The 19,645-nt window shown below is 40.8% G+C and overlaps 1 protein-coding gene across 1 annotated transcript; it reads right to left on the bottom strand.

The window, feature by feature from the left end:
* Window positions 1-7,742: 7,742 nt before the first annotated feature.
* Window positions 7,743-19,554, bottom strand: LOC115733620. The gene is given in 9 exon segments (XM_048273483.1): window positions 7,743-7,908; window positions 7,910-8,372; window positions 8,375-8,588; window positions 8,590-9,125; window positions 9,206-9,746; window positions 11,657-11,756; window positions 16,490-17,695; window positions 18,354-18,543; window positions 18,654-19,554. Coding segments are annotated over 9 exon segments (4,317 nt in total).
* Window positions 19,555-19,645: the final 91 nt, after the last annotated feature.

Below are 19,645 nucleotides of genomic sequence, written 5' to 3'. Positions count from 1 at the left end.
GGCCAAATTCCTTAAAATTGGCAAGATTGACCGAATTGACAAAAAGAAAATTATGAATGAATTGGCATAATTGCAATAAACTTAAGATTTTCTTCATAATTCTTCTGCAAGACGTCTACCTATGTGAAAACGCGCATTCTTCATTCAAATTATCTAATGGGATATTTAATATCAGTATTGTGATGCCGATTGGAGAGCTTCCCCTTTTTTTTTTTGGCGAAATTGGAGAGGTTACCTTGTACTAACAATTATAGCGCACATAGATAGATTAATATTTGTCATAAGGGTAATGTGGCAGAACTTCAATTGGATATGACAAATGTGATTGTCCATAGACAGATTAACATAACCCGAACTGATAAACCCACCTCAGCAAGAAATTGTTGATTCAGGTCGGTTCGAATTTTGATTTGAAATCTCAAAAGGACAAAAACTAATCAAATAATGTATAGAAGAAGGACGAAATCCGCGTGTCTAAATCTGCAAAATAGAGAGGTACCAATGACGCACGACAGTATGTCGCATCAGGATTAGTCATTGGCCGCCAACTTTGACGGCTTCGTCGATAAAGAGGCATCGATGGTGCAGGGTGCTTTCAATCCATTGCCAAGACTTGAGAAGTCGAGCAAAACAGAATGAGTCGTGGGCGTAGCGTAGGCTGATGGAAAAGATGGGTCGCGTTGGGTTGTCCACGCGGATTCGAGTCGACCAGGTTCAATCCGATTTTTTTGCGATTTTTCGTTTATAATTGTTTTTTTCTTTTCTATTGTTCAATAGAGCAAGAAAGGACACATGTTTAACAAATTTGACATATTTTATTTTAATGAACAAAATAAAATACAAGACCGTCAAAATTAAGTGTCAACATGCACTGAGACTGCTTTTTTTAAAATAAAAATCTACGTTAAATTAAAAGATTAATAAAATTTGCCACGCGGACTATTTGGCCAGAATTTCTTGTTATTGGCACTTAAGTGATCATTTTTTCTCCAATTTGGCACTTAAGTGAGCTGATCAAAAATATTGAAACCAAAGTGGACGCCGCACACAAATATTTACACTTGAGGTATCCTTCTGCACGAAAAATTATACTTTTTTTGTGTTTTTATGTTGTATATATAACGTGTAGCTTCAAAGAGGTAAAATATATACGTATATATGTATATATTATGAAAAAGAATAACGTGTATCTTCAAAGAGGTAAAATATAATATAAACTTTTCCAGTTGTGCTATAAAAATTAAGATTTTTTACTATATCTAAACATACTTACCATTAGATAAGCGTGTGACTCCTGCTTACTTATTGCTACCAGAAATTATGACGTATCTTCATTGGGACTTTGTTTTTCTCCATCACTAATTAAAGGGAATTCTGATTGCAAATATGGACAATTGGCTACATGAAAACTTAAATTGAAATAAATTATATTCGTATTTGTAATTCAAATAGTCAGAAGATTGATTCGAGGAAAACATAACTCAACCCTGTGATCTTATGGATGATTAACACGAGCAGAAGTCAATGGAAGAGCGACGCAAATGGGAAATTTACGTCGGGTGGTGGCTTGTGGAATTAAACGTGTGCACAGTCGACACTTAAAAATTTCATTCTATGGTAGTAAGCCGCTTGCATGAGATGATTCGACGACAATTTCTTAGGTGACTAAGTCTTGCTGCTCTTACTTTTCAAATGATCTCTGAAAGCTCAATCTACGAATCTAGAACGTAAGAAAATGTCTCTCCCTCCATGGGAAAGAAAAGTCCGGTCTTTTCCTTTCCACATCGATTTTTAATATTGCGCGTGGAAAGTTTTTTTTTTCTTTTTGAAACGTTCATCTTAACACAAAAAGTAACAGTTGATAGGGAAAAAACCAGACCAGATGCTTCCTATGTTTGAGAATTTCCAAAACATAATATTGGACTATAACTTCTGGTCGTTACACGGCAATGACTAATGAAAAAAGCCAACTTATTGACAGATTTCATCAGTTGATGGCCTTAGAAATTTCTCTTTACAATATTCTTGGATTCCTTTTCATACGCCATTTGCGTCCCAACTTATTAAGTTAGTTAGGGCTTTGTCTCTGGCCATCACAAGCATCTACCGGCTTTTCAATTAGGGCGCTTGCGTATTGATTCCTTAAAATAAAACAAAAGGTCGCTTATTAACTAATCTGATAAAAATTAAAAACAATGTTTAAATTCTCAAACCTATATTAATTTTTCATATTTGGGAACATTTTGATAATTTCGTGTATAACAAAAGTCAAGGAAAAGTCTGGTAAAAAGTATATGCATATAGATGATGTAATCATCAGCCGCGGGGTCGGGCATGTTGCAGCCGTTCGATCGAAAAACTTGTAATCATCGACCGTGAATTTGAGCAGCATAGACTCAGCCCGACTTCTTGGAAAATTTGTTTGCTAAATCAAATTCTAGTGTCTTAACATTATGTCAATCTTGTTCCCTAGGACCAGCTAACAAAGAAACTCGATCGCAGTGCAGTGACGATCGAAGGTGATGCTGGAGTTGGTGACGCGAGGAGGAGCCTGCAATTGGGAGTGTGAACAAAACCTAATAGGCATCAATTATTTATTATTAAATACTTGCTGCAAAAGTAATTTTGTTACAACAATTAGGGAACCGTGATAGAGATGTAATTACTGATGTATTATGTGAGAAGCCGGAGCTGATGGAGTGTTCGCGCATGTGCTCGCCACGTGATAGTTCATTCAACTACTAATCTATTTTGGTATGATGTTTGACATAGTATTGCCATTTAACCACTATCTAAAATAGATAAAAAGACATGTATGCGAAAATTTTCTCTCTTGTTGAGTTTATACTTGGAAACACAGGATAAATTTGAGATTATTTTCAAAACAATATCGGTATTTTATCTTGTGTTGAGTTAAAACTTGAAAAAAAAAAAAGATTAATCAGGGAAAGTTTTATGTTATACTCTTCACTGACATGGGTCATCATGAATGTAGTTCCTTAAGCCAAGTGAGCTTAGTTTCCCGGGACGCTACGTACTTATAGAAAGAGATGATTGATCCTTAATCGTATATACATCATAACAGCTAGTAATCTGGTTTGGATTTCCCATTATAGAAAGAGATGACTGATCCTTGATCTCAAAAATAGTTTTGCAACGCAAATCTTTATGCGAGACATCTTGATTGATTGGTGATCATTTTGAAGACAAGCTTCCTTGTTCAAACGAAGAACTCTACTTATGAAAACCCAAAATTTGTTTATATGTACAGCCAAATCAACGGATATTCTGATTTTGTCCTTCTACGACTACACAATCTTCTTTGTATAAGCTCGTCTAACGGATTGATTGGAGAGTGTTCGAAAATTGTCCAACGGTTAGATTGGAAGTGAAAGAGTACAAAAGGAGACCATTGTGCTTAAGAAAGTAGAGAGATCAGAATCAGCAATTTCAAAGTTCAAAAGAGCTTCATACTTGTCTTCCGTGTGCATACCTTGAGAGACATTGAGCGTGTGATTGTAGTGAGACAATGCGATCCACAAACTCGAGTACCATCACTCTATTGTGTGATCTTTCATCGATTGATTAGCAAAATCTAGTCAATAGATTGTGAACATTGAGAGTGGTTGTAGGCTGGCAATAAATCGAACCACTATGAACTTTGTGTATAAACTCTTTTATATCTTAACTCTTACATACTGCATCCGATACTCTATTGCATACACGTAAATCTTATTATATCAATGTTTCTGTTCGCACTCTAACTTGGTTTTGAACTTAATAGTTTAAATACCACATTAGTTTATCATGTTCTTTAGAATCATCTATTCATCCACTCTAGGTGATACTGCTAGTCACATCAATTGATACAAGAAATCTCCAGTCCATTTGGTGTCTCGACACCTCTGGTTCAAAAGAAAAATGGTTCTTGGCAAATGTGTATCAATAATAGATCGGTGAACTAGATATCAAGTTTTTTTCTTTTTCCTCGCCATGATATTTGCTTGATCAACTTCATGGAGCTTCTGTGCTTTGAACTTAGAAGCAGCTATTATTAAATCCGGATGAAATTGGGAGATGAAAGGAAGACCGATTTCAAAACTAAGAACGGTCTTCATGGATGCATGGTGACGCCCTTTGAAGTTTCTAATGCTCCAAGTACTTTTATGCATCTTATAGATCATGTTTTAAAACCTTTCGTTGGCTAGTTTGATGTCGTGTACTTTGATGTCACGTGATCTGTAGCATAGCAAGACGCAAGTGGAGCCTTTGGAACATCTACATAAATTCTCCAAGTGCTAAGGGAACAACGCTTGTATGCCAACTTGAAGAAGTGTCACTTTTGCACAAGCGGCCTGGTTTTCTTAGGCTATATTGTCGCCAAGGATGGTGTTAAGAGTAGATCCTAGCAAGATGGAGGCAATACAAAGTTGGCCAATTCCTAGCTCGCTGAATGAGATAAACACTCGAGAATATTTTTGGCATTTTTCCATTTCTCAGTTATCGCCCAAATGTTATGTCACTCAAATATAAAGGCCAGGTAATCTGTTTGGACGCAGCATCTGAACTTTGAGTACATAGAACAAGCAACTAAAAAGACGATGACGACGACGACAAAAGAGACAAGGAAATACAAAAGAAAAACGATTTATAGCACGGGGGCAATTAGTGCCATGAAGTCTCATCTTCCCCTTTCAAGTTCGAAGGGCACTTGGTTACTTATGCTATCATCATTTCCTGATGCACTGCTTTTGAGGATGCCATCCCATTTGCTTGATATCTCACCAAGCAGATGCTCAGCTTCTTCAAGGTCACGGCTGAAACGGGGACTACTGAAGTTGGGTGGACATTTTGAAAGGGACAGCATAAATAATTAGTAATTCCTGGAGGCAACATCATCAGTTCTTCGTCGTTACTTTTATTTTTATACAGACCAAGTTAGCGTAACCATACTTACGGCCTTAGACCAAAAATATATGCATATACTTAGGGCCGGTTTCACTCTACTTCTGACGGAGTATTTGCGGATGTGCTCACCACGTGATATTTCATTAACTACTAATCTATTATGGTATGACGCTTCACAAAGTATTGTCATTTAACCCAACTAACATAGTTTTTTTTTTTTTTTGGTAAGGACCCAACTAACATAGTTAAACAGAAGGTATGAGAAAAATTTACGTCCGATTGAGTTTATACTTGGAAAAAGGGCAAATTAAATAAAGTATTTTCAAAAGAATATGGTATATTATTGTTGGCATTCAAAATAATCCGCTCATCGGTACATGTGATATGCACGTGAAAAACCAGCACACGTGCTAAACACGGGAGGAGCAAGTGTCTCGACAATATCAAGATACAAGGAAATCATGTGCAAGACACATTAAGATTCTTACAAGTATCAATTAGCAAAGAAACATTGAACGAGCCACCAAGACCGACGGAAGATAATGTCACGTGTCCAAAGTAGGGGAATATATCAAGGATGGACAAAGTAAGCTTCAAGCATTGGTTCCAATGAAAGGGAATCCCGCCAACGATCCAAATACTTTCCAAGGAGCACCAAAAAAGATGAATATTTGCTTTTGAATTACTTGGCAGGAGAACGATCATCGATAGGCAGATAGCTTTCTGAGAATACGAACCGAGAGTGCTTAAAGCACGTAAGACGAGAGTACATGGATGAAAAGAAGGCACTGAGTCAATACAAGAAACCTAGAGGCTATCGACAGTTACTACCAATTCGGTTTGAAAGATATGAAGGTGGAGAACATGTGCACGACTGATCCGAGAAAAGAGGTTAGAACTGATGCAAAGGTTTAAAATTATCAACAGTGCTATGCCCAAAGCCAATAATTGTTTGAGGAACTAGTCAAGAGAGTTTATAAGAAACAATTGACGTGGCAGCTATCGACGTGCTAAAAGCTATAACCATGACTTACCTTTCCAACTATTATAAATACCACCAAGCATCCACCGAAGAGCCTCCCGAACAAATCAACAAAATTTATCTTACCTTTACTTATCGTACTACACTTTTTTTTTCTTAGTTGTAGCTTTCAAATTCTCATCGTCGAGTGAAACTCCGGCATTTATCTTTATCTTACATTTTACATGATTGAGTCAAACTCTGATATATTATCGAGGTGTATTCAGGCTTTGTTGTCGAGATAAATTCCGGCATAGTTTTGGATACGTTTGGTTCATTATCTTTTGAGAGGAATTGTGTTTGCCAAACCCGTCGAGTCAAACTCTAGTTCGGTTCACGTTTGTGTAATTTCTTTCAAGTCCTCTTATATCAATTTCCTTTAAATTGTACTTATCAAGTCTCCCCATTGAGTTAAACTCTCGCTAAGTCCATATTTATGTAATTCTATCGGAATCTTTGCAAATTTCATGTGTTGATTTTTTTACCATCTATATATCTCCTATCCAAAATCTTTATAGAACCCTTTATTACATTTAAAAGCCGAAGAACCAATTTGGTAAAAGATATTTTGTCGCAGAGAAATTCCGGCAAAATATCTTTTTGGCACGTCCGATGAGATTGTTGTGGTTGATCCGAGTATGACAATGAGAACTAAAAATCAATGCAATCCAAACAACCTTGCCAATGACAACTCTCCAACACACCTTGATGATCAACCAGGCGTATCGGAGTTGTCAAATGTACCTCCAGTGACAAATCAAACGCAGACGGGTGTGGATGATACTCGGAGACAGCTGATCGGTGATAAGAGGGCGCAAATCGAGATAAATCTGGCAGCATTGGCAATGATAAGAAGAATATTCGAAGAGTGCCGGAATGAGATGGCTAATTTTGTAACTAGGCATATAGCAGACACGGTCAAGCTTTTAATCATTAATACGATTAAGGAGTGTGATCACAGGTGAAGTAGTCCTGGTCCTATGTATGGCTTGCCTGTTGCTACATAATTGATCAAATCTGGTTGTGGAATGTATGGCAAAGTTCTAATTAGACGTCTATACATCTATCCATCAACTATCTTTTCAGTATCATTCTTCCTTAGCTTTTCATTCGAAAGCAGAGGAAATGACAGCTGATTTTTCCTTGATCCATCTTGAATGTCCCTTCCCTTGCAGAACTTAACATAACAATATTTCTTGAGAGAATTAGATTCCTTCATTGGATCGAGAAATTCCCATGCCCATAAAGTAGTTCATAAACTTGAGGGCGATCAATTTGAAGTTCTTCGTGGTTCTTACTGCAACAATCATTTCTGAATCACTTCGAGCCCCAACTACCAAAGTACTAACATGCAGATACACCGTCAAAACTCAAATTGTGCTTTCAAATGAAGTTTGGCCTCGCTTTTCTTGAGCTCGCACTTGACAGAATCATAATAATCTGGCTGTTTTGCTTTCCTGCAATGTTTCACTCAGCTTGGGCACTATTTGCTCTCTGCATGTGACAGATCCCAGCACCTAAGTTGGATAAGTCCCACCAATTTGGCCACCAATCCATACAAAATCCTTTTAATGGGACAAACTTGCAGCAGGGTGATAATCATCCTGACAATGGATTTATTGATCACCAGCCTAATACGACAGCCATGCATGTGCGGCTTACGAGATCGCTTAAGGACGCTGACCGTCACATTAGTGTCTGTCAGAAACTCAAAACATAAACCAACTCCTGACTTAGTACATTAGTACAATGCTACTGATTTACAAAAAAATGAATGATATGAATGTCAAAGGAATAATTTTGTACAATCTTCTCATCTGCCACTACTAAGTGGGGGTATGACATGGTTTTTCGTACTATCAGTATACCCTGTGTTCGTTGTCCCAGGACTATTCGCATAAACAATGGAGTCGGTCATCGCTCCGAGCAAATGAACCGTTTCTTCTGGATTCAACTCAATAAACCCATGGATCGTTAGCCATTGCCCTAATTGCATCCAATTCAATTGCCACTTCCTTCACGGTTGGCCTCTCCTCGCCTTTTAATCTCAAGCACCTATTTGCAAGATTGGCAACTTTCTTCACTTGCTCATTGTCTTCGTTTGCAATGAGCTCCTCAACAATCTGAAACAGCCGGTCCTCTTTCAAGGCCGAAAGAAAGTACATGGCCAAGCACCTCTCTTCTTCAGGTCAATCGAAGGAGAACGCCTTCTTCCCTGTCAACAGCTCGACTAGCACAACCCCAAAGCTATAAACATTGTTTTTTTCCATCAACTGGCTAGTATGCATGTATTCAAGGTCTAAGTATCCTAATGTTTCCTGAACCATAGTAGACAATTCGTCTTGATCGAGCGGGACTAATTGTGAAGCTCCGAAGTCGGTGACTTTGGCAGTGTAATTAGCATCCATGAGGATGTTGGTCGACTTGATGTCCCGATGGATTATGGAAGGGAAGATGCGGAGTGCAAGAAGGATAGGACTCCTGCACTTTCCGAGGCAATTCTCAAGGACACCTTGGAGGACTTGCTTGGGCTGTGGAAGTGATCAAAGAGAGTCCCACTGTTCACGAACTCAAACACTAGCAGAGGCACTTCTGTTTCCAAACAACACCCCAATGGCTTGACCACATTTCGATGATTAATCTGAGAAAGCACTATGAAATTCGTTAACGACCAGCTCGATTTGGCTCCCATCCACAAGCTTGGACTTCTTAATCGCAACTATCATGTTATTTGGCAAGGTCCCTTTGCAAACGGTGCCGAATCCTCCTCGGCCAACTGTTCTGCTCTGGTCATAATGCTCGGTGGCCTTCTCTAGCTCTTCAGCACTGAAGACCTTCATGGCGTTTGTGGTTCTGTCAGGTTCATGCAATTGTTGCTGCAAAAGCAAGCCACCATTTTTCTGGACTCAGAAAGCAAATATTTCCTATAGCGAGCTCAATGAATGAATATTATTTTCTCGAAACCACATTAAGATCGATACTAATCACAAAAATCTTCTGAAGAGATGGAAGAACTTACCAACCAAAATCACCACCAAATGTGATGATTTACGATCAGCAATGCATCCTTGTGCATCTTCACCCTTCTTGCCGTCACCATGATAACCCTTTGGGCATGAGCATGTATAACTCCCCTCAACGTTATGGCCAATTCCCTTACACAGGTTCTTCGCTGGATCCACACATTCATCAATATCTACCCAAATCAAACACACATTAAAATGACGAAACAAGAGCATCAAATTATCATCGTCGAGCACTTGAATTTGTACCAACCTACACAACCAAGGTATGGATTCCCCTCATACCCAGAAGAGCAATTGCATCGGTAGCCGAGCACGTCAGCAAAATCAAAGTACTCGCTGTGCGCCTTACAGGCGAAGGTCGCCGGATCCTTGGCCGCCTGGGCTCAAGTCTCGTTCCAAACAGCGCAGTCGAGCACCGAGGGGACCAGCGTCCTGTTCCTCATGCCACTCTGATCGTCCGTACTGAATGTGAAGGACTTCTCTTCGACTATGAACGCGTAACTGCTGGGATTGAAACTCCACACGTTCGTGTGGTTGTTCCAGCTGCCCACGCTGGCGTTGGATTTGAGGAGCATGTCGGGTATCGAGGTCTGGCAACACCCGATCCAATTGCACGCCCCGTCTTTCATGTCCTCCATCCCGGTGCACACCAAGAGGCAGCCGCTTGAGAAGCCCTGGCCGTTGGCTCCCGCGATCAGGCCGAACGTGTTGCTCCCAATGGCCGTGAACTTGTTCTTGGCACTGGAGAAAGGGAACGCGTGGAGCCTCACGAAGGCAGTCGAGCACGGCACCTGTGCCCCAGACTCAGTGTAGCAGTCCTTGCCAATGTAGATGTGGATGCGGGAGTTCATCGTCGGCCGATATGCGAAGGACTTCAATGTTGGAGCTCCATAAGTAGGGTTTGGGGCCGGAGGCGGGCGGGTTGACATTGCAGCGGATGGAGAAGTACTCGTTCAAGAAGCAGCCCTCACCGATGCCAAAGGGGTAAGGCACGGCGACCCCGCCGCAAGTTTCTTGGCAGCTGGAAGATACATTTTGAGATGACGATGACGATGCCAACATCAGTAGCAACTGTCCGACCACCAACATGATCCCCATTATCTCCGAAGGATTCCACGTTGAACTCATCTCTCTCTCTCTCTCTGAATTTGTTTTGTCATGGAAAATGAACCGGGTGCTTTCTTATAGCGAAGGAAATGCGATTGCGTTTGCTCGTTGACAAAGCACACAGCATTGAAGTTTCTCTTATTCTTATTTGAGTGAGCATTGACTTGGCGGCGATGCGTTTGAAAAGACCGCCGCCAACTACACCTTGTCCCACATGTTTGGGATTTGTCCAATTCTACGTCCTCCTCCTACTTCATTCTTCTTCTAATTTTGCCCTCAAATATTGATTTGTAGTTTCAATTCTATCCCAAAATTTTGCCACAAGTTTGAAAAAAAATGGTTAAAAGTTCTCATTCGGCCTTATAATACTCGCTTATTCCCAATTAATTGAATTTGATATGATACCGGAATTCCTTTATAATTAGATTGTAATAGGTAAAGCACTATATGACATCGCTTGACGTCCACATAAAATCTAGGCGTGTCATCACTAATGACAAAAGAAATTTAGATGAATTACACTTGCAAACCAAGAAAAGATAGAAGACATCGCGCAAAACAAGGGTGTGCCTAATTTCTCCCTACTTAATTAGGCCTAAAAAGAAAAGGGAAATGCCAATTTACGCTTTCAAAAATATTGGAATGTCATTTTGCTCCTTTCGCCCAATATGCAAGAAGATTTACTCATCGAAATTCATTACTCATATAGTCTGGAAATCTAAATTCGATGACATCACCTATATAGAATAGCAAATATGAGAAATTTCGATAGCGATGGAGGGATTTTTTTTTATTTGTTTTTGTTTTATGCCATTGGCTAGGCAAGTGAAAGCGGTGTAGAGTTATTTGATTAGATTATGGTGAGTAGGGTAAAGCAAACCGATTTCCAACGATTGAGGGACCAAATTGTCACAAATTTAAAGGAAAGAAAAGGTGAATCGGCTTGGATTTAACCCTTTCTCATTTTTTGGGTTCTCTTGAATCGTCTACCAAGGCGGGTAAATTTGCCCGCGTCAATTTGGTCAAAGATTCCGTCAAAAGTCAAAACTCTCCTCCTCCTCCTCTCTCTCTCTCTCTCTCTCTCTCTCTCTCTCTGCTAGAGTAGGCTAAACGCTTGGGCCCGCGCCAAGAACGAGCCCGTTTCAAACTGGGCCAAGCCTTTTATGGGCCTGGTGCCCATGGTCCCTAATGGGCTGACCCAGGCTCAATAACTTTTTTGGTTGCCCAGGCCACATGGCCCAGCCCAACCTTCAAGAAATTTTGGATTTTTGCTTCTTTTCGCTGTAGAGCAAGTTTTTTTCATCCCATCACTACTCACAATTTTACTCTTTACGTTTTTATCTTTCTTACGATCACGAAGCATGCTCGAGGAAATTTTAGAACTTGATATTAGCATGGGGTGGGATAACGAATACTGGCGAGCATAGTGATGGGATAAAAAAAACACACACACACACACACACCCAATCCAACAAGTGCTACAAATTTAGGGCCAACCTCAGCCCTTATAGATCCTCTCTATCTGACGATCGAACTGAAGGTCAAGGTCGTCGCTGCAGAAACCACCAAACCGCCGTCTCCGACACCAAACCACCTTAAGAATTTCAAGCTCTCCTCCTTTGGTCAGCTCACTTCCATCCTCTACACCTCTGTCCTCCTCCTCTACACCTCGAACGCGAGCGCACGTCTCCCCACTGGCCAAGTCGTTTCAAGTAGTCACTGTCCAGAGTGCTCGCTGGTTTCTACCCTCTCGTTGGGAGGATCAAAGACAACCTCTACATCGACTGCGACGACAGGGGCGATGACACCGAGTTTGTCGAAGCCGAAGTCAACTACCCTCTCTCCCAGGTCCTCGATCGCCCCTGCCCGGCCTTGCTTCGCAAGCTCCTCCCCATCGACACCGAGTCGCCAGAGGCCACCATCAGACTCCTCTTACTCGTCCAGGCCAATACCTTTGGCTGTGGTGGCCTCGCCATCGAGATCTCCTCATCCCAAGAGTTTTGTTTTTTTTTTTTAAAAAAGGAAAAAAATAAATATGCAGCCAAAAGCCATTTGCAAATTTTTTGGGTTGCACTTTTTACACTCCCACCATAGCTAAAACACTTTCAATTATAATATTTTGACAATATTAACCCTTGTGAGGCCTACCTTTTTTTTTAAGCATCCTTTTTATTTGGTTATGATTTTCTTCTTTTTCTTTTGTCGTGGGTCATATTTTCCTCCTTTCTTTTTACTTCTCTCTATTTCCTCTTAATCTAATCAAGGTTCAAGCCGTAGTAGTATTTATATAGAAAAAAGAAAAAGAAAAAGAAGAACACTCTCCTTTGTCGTCTAGGCCATGTTGCACACATTAGTTTTTAAATCTTTAATCCAAGTTTGATACACATGCACACAATAAGGTTATCGCATTAAATTTCTTAACGACGATCGTAACATAAGGATTCAAACAATTGACAGGTTATAGAGCCTCTTCATGGCATAAGGGCTTGGGCTTGAGGGTTGAGTTTGCAATCACCTCTTCAGCCCTTTCAATCACCTGCGATGGCGGCTCGGCGATTCAGATTGGAGCTAAAGTAGGAGAGACGCAGGGGCGAGGAGGGCATTCTCACCATCTAGAGGATTGTCATTCTTCAAAGTGGCATTTTCGGTTTGTATAAACAACTTAGTGAGAGTAGGGGCGAATTCAAGCCATAGATATGGAGGCTAGTAGGTGATGGCAAATCAGCTATGACGGTGATGATCATGACCAAGAAGATGAAGATGGAGAAGTAGACATTACTGATGAGCTTGATGAGGATTTGGGCAAGGGCGTCAACTCCTAGATTTGAATCTTTAACGGGGGTTGTTCTTGTCTTCATGATCAATCAATCTAAATGTTTGATGCGAAATGGGAAAATGAATAACACAGCGAGTGAAAGGGATGCAATGAGGGTGAAGAGTGAAGAGATATGAGATGGGTTTTTACTTACAATTGATATTTTAATTGAAGAAGTGGATATGGAAGAGGACTAGTTGGGTAAGGTATAGGTTTCTACAAATTGGGGCTTCAACTACGTCAATTGCTTGTGTCGGTAAGAGACCTAGGGTGTCAAAAACTTGTCTATTATTGGCATGAGATGGGTGTTTTAGAAAGAGAGAACATAGAAACAAATTAGAAGAAGGAAAGTGGCACCGAAAAAAAAAAAAAAAGCAAATGAAGAATGCTTAAAAATGGTGGGACCACAAAGGTTAATATTGTCAAAACAATATGCTAGGAAGTGTTTTAGTTATATTGAGAGTGGAAAAAACGCTACCCTTTTTTTTTCCAAACACTAGTTCACCCAAAGTTGCATTCTAAAGGACTTTTTTTACCAAACGCCATTTTGCATTTTCCCAAAGCCATTTAGGCTAAAAAGCATTTACATTTGCTCAAAACTCATTTTCAAAACTGAATCAAATCCATCCGATTTATCAAATGTTCACATGTGATGGCAACCACAGTTCTACTTACGTCGCCTATGTAAAAGATTTGATACCGTTTTTTGTTCTGTTTTCAAAAAAGCTTTCATCGTCGGTCCAAACTGAGGCGCAAAAAATAATAGTAATAATAATAATTTTGTCTCTTTACGTGTACCATAAGGCAACAACATAGGTAAATTTGTCACCTTAAACTACAGTCGACGATGACGAAATTCACTTTTGTCACCTTATGAATATCCAGAGGTGATGAAGAAATGATTTTTGTGGCCTATGCGTCGACAAAAGGCGTCCAAGTCTTAGGTTTATCGTCTTAAGGTTAACAAAAGGCAATCAAATCCTCAGTATTTGTCCCGTAGGTCATATCCAAACTCGACAAGAACAAATGATTTTTTCAGTATGGGTCTATTTGAAGGCAACGAAATTTTATTTTCATCACCACCAAAGTTTCAATGTCATCGCTTAAGTCTAAACCTAATCCTATTTATTATTCGGATAGATTATAATTGATAAGAATTATAGAATGGAGGGCAAAACAGTTATTCAAGGACAGTTTATTGCAGTTTTGCTTCAGGACTAGAGCGCGAAAATTCCTCAGACGTGTGTGAATCAACACAATACTTAAAGGTGCACCTTATACTTTTCCGCCATGAAAAAGCTTCGTCAAAGGTGGACAAACTGTCTCTCCTGGAGCAAACACAAGTCTGTACTTTGCGTAACATGCATAGGCAAATAAAACATATAAAATACGCAGCGGAAATAAATAAAAACCTATATACGTATCTCCAAAGGCGTAGTTCGTGCGTTTCAATCGAAAATCATATTAAACGAAAGAGGGTTAACAAGTTACCTCTTGAAGCGTGCTTGAAACGAAAAAGGTTCAGACGTTCTATCCGAGCCCCACAAGTGTTGAGCCTCTAGTTCAAACACACCACCAATCACGAAGACGAACGGAAGAACGAACACGCGAAAGTTACCACCTTAATTGTGCTAGCAATTCGTGGCAACAATTCTCCGCAATCTTAAAAATTTTGGTCACGAAAGGGAGAGAGTTTTTGAGAGAATCTGCAATAGTTCTTTTTTACGAACACTTAAAAATTCTCTCACACACACAGCAACCGTTGCTGATCACACTATTACGTGCGATCAGCAACGGTTGCCGATCGCACGTTGTGCACGATCAGCGGAAGTTGCTGATCGTGCACAACAAAGCACACGGTCAGCAGTTGCTGACCGTGTGCATCAAGTTTTAAAAAAAATTCTTTTTTTTTTTTTTAAGCAAAGGAAAACACTTGGTCAGCACAACATGTGCTGACCAAGTCTGTTGCACGCACATCAATATGTGCGTGCAACACAATTATATATATATCTATAAAATTATATCTACATATAATTTAATAAAAGCATAATAGTGCGACCACATGTGCATTTCGGATACATCAATATGTATCCACTATAAGAGTGCGTGTGCATCATATGCACGTACGTCCATGACCAAAAATAAGAATCAAATTAAATCTTATTTAATTTAATTTTTCGACTAATTCGGTATACATAATTGCAAACATATTTGCAATATCGTCTTTCCGTTCAACGTCGTCATGTATTGATTAAGGTGTGTGACATCCCTAGGTTCATCACCGAGCTGGCAAGAAGACATGCACTAACACATTAGTACTTCCAAGAGAATTGATTGTCCCGATCAACCTCTAGGTCCTACAAGTCATGAGTGACATCTAGCAATATGTCATGGCTACCCGGACAGTATGAATTCTTTAAGAACATAATGAACCCGTCGGCTTTGCTTACAGTGTAATTCAATCCCTCTGTCTTACTATATCCCGATCGAACAAAGATCATGGAATATTTGTCAAGTCACCGATTCGATCATATGCACAAATCTAATCGACATGCATTTATACGAGACATGAACATTTCATTCTCAATTATAACCCCGGCCGAGGATTTCAATGCATTGCCATAATTAAATTGCATAGGATATCATACCTTGCATGTGACAAAGAGACAGATTCCATTTTGCGCACACATGTGACTTCGTATGTGCATGAACTGTGACCATCAAGTACGGAGACGGATCGACGAACCGTCAATATGCGTCCTCGTGAACCATAGTCATCCAACACACAAGTAAACGCTGTGCCTCGGGTCTAAGGATTATTTACACAAGATCAAAGCATGAACAATTAGACATTGACCACGCTAAAAGCTTCCATGTTGCTAATCGTTCAACGCGTGTCACGTTCAGTGAACTTGTTTGGTACAAGCACATGTGTTCCAACTCGGGCATCGCAATACCCAATGACTTGTGACTCATCATTCCTTTAAGTATCCAATACTTAATTATGAAGTTAAGAACACACCGATCTCAACAGGATCATTGATATCCATTCAATGATCCATTGATCGAGAACATTTTAAAGATTCGGTTTAACCGTGAACCCGTCACACATATTCTTAACGTCTCAAGAATAGGTCCAGTCACAACCGATCTTATGAAATTTATTCATATAAGTAAATAATTGGATAAATGAATAAATACATCTTTACCATTAATTAAATACGAAATTGAAAATACAACTGAAATCCCTAACATGTAACTATTACAATCACTTTAGGGCATATCTCTAACGGATAGCACCCTTAGAAAAAGAGGAGGAAACCTTTTGTACATTCGGTCGCCAGTAGATCCAATGCTTTGATCGCAACTAGAAGATCCTGCCCTGGTAATGTAAGGAATCATACGATTTCCACTTATGAAACACAACACCGACTTTCATTACAAATGCAGAGGAACTCTGGATCCAAAGTACGGACAAAGGCTCAACCACAAGAGCTAAAACGCAACTCCCCTAGTACTAGTGGCATCTATTTTATAACGGTAATCAAGAGTTTTCTTCCACGCCTAAGAATCTCTTGATGAAGAAGGAACATCTCGTGGTTGTTCTCATCTCATCTGCCACCGTTAACCGGTGTCATGACATCGTTTATCATGCTCTCCGAGGGCCCAGTGTTCATGGTCTCAATACCATCTATGTACACAGTGGGGTCGGTCGTCTCTCCCAGCAGATGAAGCGCCTCTTCTCTGTGCAAATCGACGCTACTCATCCAAGGATGACTAGATTTCTCTTTGAGTCCCTCCAGCTCAATCGCCACTTCCTTCATGGTCGGCCTATCCTCGCCTTTTACTGTCAAGCATCTCTTTGCAACATTGGCAACTTCCCTCACTTGCTCGTTGTTCCCTTCATTTGCAATCACTCCATCGACAATTTGGAGCAATCCATTGTTTTTTAATGCCGAAAGAAAATGCATTGCCAGGTTCCTCTCTTTCTCGAGTCCGTTGAAAGAAAGTGCCTTCTTCCCAGTTATCGGCTCCGCTAGCACAACCCCGAAGCTGTAAACATCACTCTTTTCGGTTAGTTGGTTTGTATGCAAGTATTCGGGGTCCAAGTATCCCAACGTTCCCCGAACTAGAGTGGACAATTCGGCTTGATCAAGTGGGACTAATCTCGAAGCTCCAAAGTCAGAAACTTTCGCGATATAATTGTCGTCCAGTAGGATGTTTGCCGACTTGACGTCGCGATGGATTATGGGAATGGAAGCCATGGAGTGCAAGTACGAAAGTACACCGGCAGTATCCGAAGCAATTCTCAATCGGGCATCCCAGGACATCTTGGTGGACTTGTTGCGGTTGTGGATGTGGTCGAACAGAGTTCCATTGTTCACGAACTCGTACACTAACAAAGGCACTTCGGTCTCCAAACAACATCCCAAAAGCTTGACCACGTTACGGTGATTAATCCGAGAAAGCACTATGACTTCATTGACAAACTGCTCGATTTGGGTCTTGTCCACGAGTTTGGACTTTTTTATCGCGACAACCGTGCCGTTTGGCAACAAACCTTTGTAAACGGTACCGTATCCACCTCGGCCGACTATTCCGCTCTCGTTGTAATTGTTCGTGGCCTTCTCTAACTCTTTGGCTGTGAAGATTTTCATGGTCTTGGTGGTTCAGTCACCTTTGTGTAATTGTTGCTGCAAGAGCAAGCCACCGTTTTGCTTGAAGTACTGTTCTTTGAGCCTGATGAGTTTCCTTTTTTGAATTACCAGATACTGAAAGCCTGCGCTGAATAGCAACACTACTATCCCCGCGCCAAGACTCGCATGACATAACCAGTTATTTTACCAAAACCATCGACGAATCTAAATTTCATGAATCTGCCATGAAGAGACAACATCATGCAGTTTCCGGGTTAAAAAGGGATCTAAGCTATTAGCGAGACAAAGTAAGATTTGAAATATCTCAGGACGGTGAACCAGTTTCCTGTTATCAATGGAGTTTGAATAGCCGTAAACAAGAAAAGCCTATCCCTCTTCAATCCGAGCTGTGCCACCATAAATGCTGCACGTGTCGCCGCTTGCGAACACCAGGCGATGGTTTGGTTACTGCTCTCATGAGAACGCCCCACAGCGTTTGTGACTCACAAAACATCGTCGAGGGATTCTCTCTCTCTTGATTTGAGGTCATGCGACCACCGACGGGGTCGCACTCCGTAGGCAACAGGAACCACCGTGGGGTATGGTCATCTGAGTCACCATTCTCTCGTCGTCCTCTTTCTCTATATGTAGCCCAGCGCCTTTTTCTCTATGGGTTAGTTTCTGTTTTCAAGTAACTTTTTTTTTTTTTTTTTGCCAAAATCCTTCTCTCGAGTTTTGAGTTATCTTTATTGTACTAGAGACATTTTTAGACTATCGTTAAAATCAGCTACTTCAAAATAGTATTGCTTGAGGCAGACATCGAAGTAAACCGAAAGAACATACCGACAAGTATCTGCGCCAAATGTGATGGATTATCATTAGCAATAGCGGTGCATCCTCGCCCATTCTTCCTGCCATCACCATCATAACCCTTTCGGCATGAACAAGTATAATTCCCAACAACGTTAATGCAAGTTCCATTGACTCCATCGCACTGGTTCTTAGTTGGATCAAGACATTCATCAATATCTACAAAGAAAAAAAAAACACACACATACATATCCTAAGTGATGGACTTAAGAAGAACTGAAATGATATAAATAGAAAGGACAAAGTGAAAAATGTCAATGGAAAAATACCTTGACAACCATTCTCGAGATACGGATTGCCATGGAAACCTTCTAAACAAGTGCACTTGTACCCCGATCCATTTTCAGCGTCGGTACAACTGGTGTTTCCCTTGCACATGTAGTCCGCGCTCTTCTTGGCGACGTCGCACGTTCTATTCCCTATTGCCCAGTCAAGAACTAGGGGCACCTCGTCAATTTCAAGTTCTGAAAGATCACCAGAACTGAAGCTGTAGGAACCGATCTCTGCGACGAAAGCGTAGCTGCAAGGGTTGAAACTCAGGACATCTGTATGGTTTTTAAAGCTAGCAATGGAGATATTGTAGCCGAATGAGTTTCTAGGTACGCTCGTCTCGCAGCAACCGATACCCGAGCACGAGCCATTAGTCACCTCGGAAATGTCATTGCATGCCGACTTACATCCAAAGACGAATTTCGCTTTGATGTCCAAGAAGTATGCGAAAGTATCGCAACCGACAGCAATGAACTTGTTCTTGTTGCTGGATATGGGGAAATCAGCAAGGGTGAGCACGGGAAAGTTACTTGAATTAGCATCATACCAAGCAGAGTCATAGCAGGCTCGACTGATGAAATCTGCTTGAACTCGCATCTCGTGATCCTCGAGAGAGATGTTGAGTATTTGCAAGTTACTACCTTTGTTATCAAAATAAGGCGTTGGAGGGTCCGTAGAGTTGTCACACTCGACGGCAAATGAGGAAGGGCCATTACGGCAGCTGGGATCACTGTCGCGCGATCCGAAGGGGTATGGAATCGAGAGGTTTCCGCAAGTGCTGCGGCATCCGGGCTTCGTGATTGGATCATCAGCAGCAGCTTCTGCTGCTAAGGGATTGTGGTATGGACCCAATACAACCCCAAGCACCACAACTTTCAAGAGAAGCCTGTGGATGACCATGGCTCTTCCTTCAACTCTCTGAATATAACGTGTTTTTTTTTTGTTTTGATGGTTTAATTTGATGGGTTCCGATGGGGGGTTCATATAAAAA

The sequence above is a fragment of the Rhodamnia argentea genome, chromosome 2 (genome assembly GCF_020921035.1).
Source record: "Rhodamnia argentea isolate NSW1041297 chromosome 2, ASM2092103v1, whole genome shotgun sequence".
Classification (NCBI taxonomy): domain Eukaryota; kingdom Viridiplantae; phylum Streptophyta; class Magnoliopsida; order Myrtales; family Myrtaceae; genus Rhodamnia; species Rhodamnia argentea.
Note: the sequence above shows the minus strand (reverse complement) of the source record. Positions and strands in the feature narration are given on the sequence as shown.